Source organism: Phaseolus vulgaris, chromosome 8 (genome assembly GCF_051622355.1).
Source record: "Phaseolus vulgaris cultivar YP4 chromosome 8, ASM5162235v1, whole genome shotgun sequence".
In the NCBI taxonomy this organism is placed as follows: domain Eukaryota; kingdom Viridiplantae; phylum Streptophyta; class Magnoliopsida; order Fabales; family Fabaceae; genus Phaseolus; species Phaseolus vulgaris.
Genome location: NC_143505.1, coordinates 49,220,749 through 49,223,024, shown reverse-complemented (window position 1 = coordinate 49,223,024; position 2,276 = coordinate 49,220,749). Strand labels below are relative to the sequence as shown.

At 37.6% G+C, this 2,276-nt stretch overlaps 1 protein-coding gene across 1 annotated transcript; it reads right to left on the bottom strand.

The window, feature by feature from the left end:
* Positions 1-621: 621 nt before the first annotated feature.
* On the bottom strand, positions 622-1,770 carry LOC137824312 (protein PHOSPHATE-INDUCED 1). The gene has a single exon (XM_068629893.1). It carries the CDS (start codon positions 1,685-1,687, stop codon positions 755-757), a length of 933 nt encoding a protein of 310 aa, XP_068485994.1. The 5' UTR covers positions 1,688-1,770; the 3' UTR covers positions 622-754.
* Positions 1,771-2,276: the final 506 nt, after the last annotated feature.

The window sequence follows — 2,276 nt, the reverse complement described above, 5'->3', positions numbered from 1 at the left end:
CTAAAATTTTATACATCAACCATTTAAATCATTAAACATTTTAAATGAAAAAATAAGTTTTACAATACAGTGTAAAACAATTTTTTAATTTCATAAAATCATAACTTACTGTAAATTTTAAATTTAGCGATTTTGAAATAATTATTTTAAAAGTAAAACTTAGGACTAAATTTATTAATTAATAGTATAAAAGAGCACACACTATAATAGATATTTTTTAAAATATGAGAAAAAAAATACAGCGTGTCAAGTTTTTTTACAAAGTCGTTCAATATGATAAATTTGTTAATTTCAATAATAATTATTCAGCAAAACTCTAATTTTTAAATTGTTTAAAGTATAAATAATGTATATTATTTAGAAATTCTATTGAAAATATGAACAAAAAATTTATTCAAAATATAACTTCACTATAGGTATAATTTTTTAGTTAGTTACATTAATCATTTGAGAAACTTTGTAAAATTATATAACTTTTAATATTTTTTCCGATGGAATAATATGCTCATTTCTGAATAACTAATGATAATTATTGTGTATTATAAACAATTATAGAGTTATTGTAAGAATAGAAAAAAAATAAAAAAGTTTTTAAAATTTCATGAAAAATGAAAGAAATGATTGTTGTAAAACGAATATCTATTATTGTATCTGTTTCGTTACATGGCAAATTTTTCAAAAGGAATGAACAAATAAAAGAATATTTGGTATTGACTAAGAAGCTAAAGGTAGATGACACGTTGAGTGATGGTTTCTAGACGATGGTTGAACAGGCAGAGGTTTTAGGGTCAAAGAGAGCTGGCAAAAGATACTTCCTTCCGTTGACCCCATTGGCGTTGTAGCTGGCACCGGTTGTGGGGTCCACCAAGAGGTTCCCTGCATAGCCAGGGTAGGCGCCCTTCCCGTAGACACCGGTGCAGGCGGAGGCAGCTTCGAGAGGAGCCTCTTTGGGTCCCTGGAAGTAGCCGTTCCCGAAAGGGTTAGTGACAGTGCCAGCCAAGAGGCTAGCCACGTTGATGACCATGCCGTCAACACCAACATCGTTGTTCGGCGCAATCAGAGCTGGGTTCTGGGGACCGTAAATAGGTTGGTGGAATGGCCACGCGCATTGCCCCGGGCACTGGGTTTCGGAGTTACCCACCCACACGTACGCGAACTTGTACCTCTTCCCGTTCACGCGCGCCCCCATGGAGGAACCGTGAGTCCCGCACCTGCTTGAACAGAAACCTTCGACTGCCACGTCAGCAGACGTGAGAACCACGTTGATGGCGTTTCTCTGAGGACCCTTGGATGCGAGCTTGAGGATTTGATCGTTGGTGAGTGATTTGCCGAAGGAGTAGTTTTGATCGAGGATCTGAGAGCCAAGGGAGAGGGAGAGTTTAGGGGATGAGGTTTTGTAGTATTTTTGGGTGGCTTTCCACCACGTGGCAACCGATGGTTGGGGTGTGAGGGGTTTGGGAGAGGAGAGGGAGGTGATGAAGTCAGTGACGATGGCTTTCTGGGAAGGTTTGAAGTTGCCGTACCAAATGAGGTTGACGGAGATTTTGCCTGTGAGGAGAGGTCCTCTGTGGTATTGGAACTGTAACTGGGAATCTGACTCACTGAGCTTCCTGGCTGAACTGAAACCAAGAATGGAAACAGCCAGAAGAAGAGTGAGGAGAAGGCTTGAGGATGTAAGAGAGGCCATTTGTGTTTTGTAGAGAGAGGAAAGAAATTGGTAAAAGAGTAAGAAGTGATGTGATTTGATTGGGGTGGTAGTAGATATATATATATATATATATATATATATATATATATATATATATATATATATATATATATATATATATATATATATATATATATATATAGTGAGGGTGGTGATTGAAGGGAGAAGGCGTATTGATGAAGTGAAGAATTATGAGGGATGGTGAGTGGAGTGGAGCTAAGTGGCAGCTTGATAACGCGTTTCTCTTGTGCTATAGTTAACCAAATTGTGCGGCAAGGTTTTGGAGTTTGGAGCGAATAATTGAAAAATGTTTTTGTATAGTCGCAAAGTTACGCGGAGACAGGGCATGGATAGCTGTCCAGCGGGACCATTGGAGAAACCCGTGTTCATTTTGTAATTTGTGAAAGCCAAGATCACTTTTTTTCTGATTATAGTTGGGACGGAATACAATGACCATCAATGGATCGGCCTCTTGGTTAAGTATTCTAAAAATTCATCTATCCGAGTCTGAACTGTATAGAAGTGTCATCACGATAAAAATCACTTCTAATAAATCCATGATAGATTA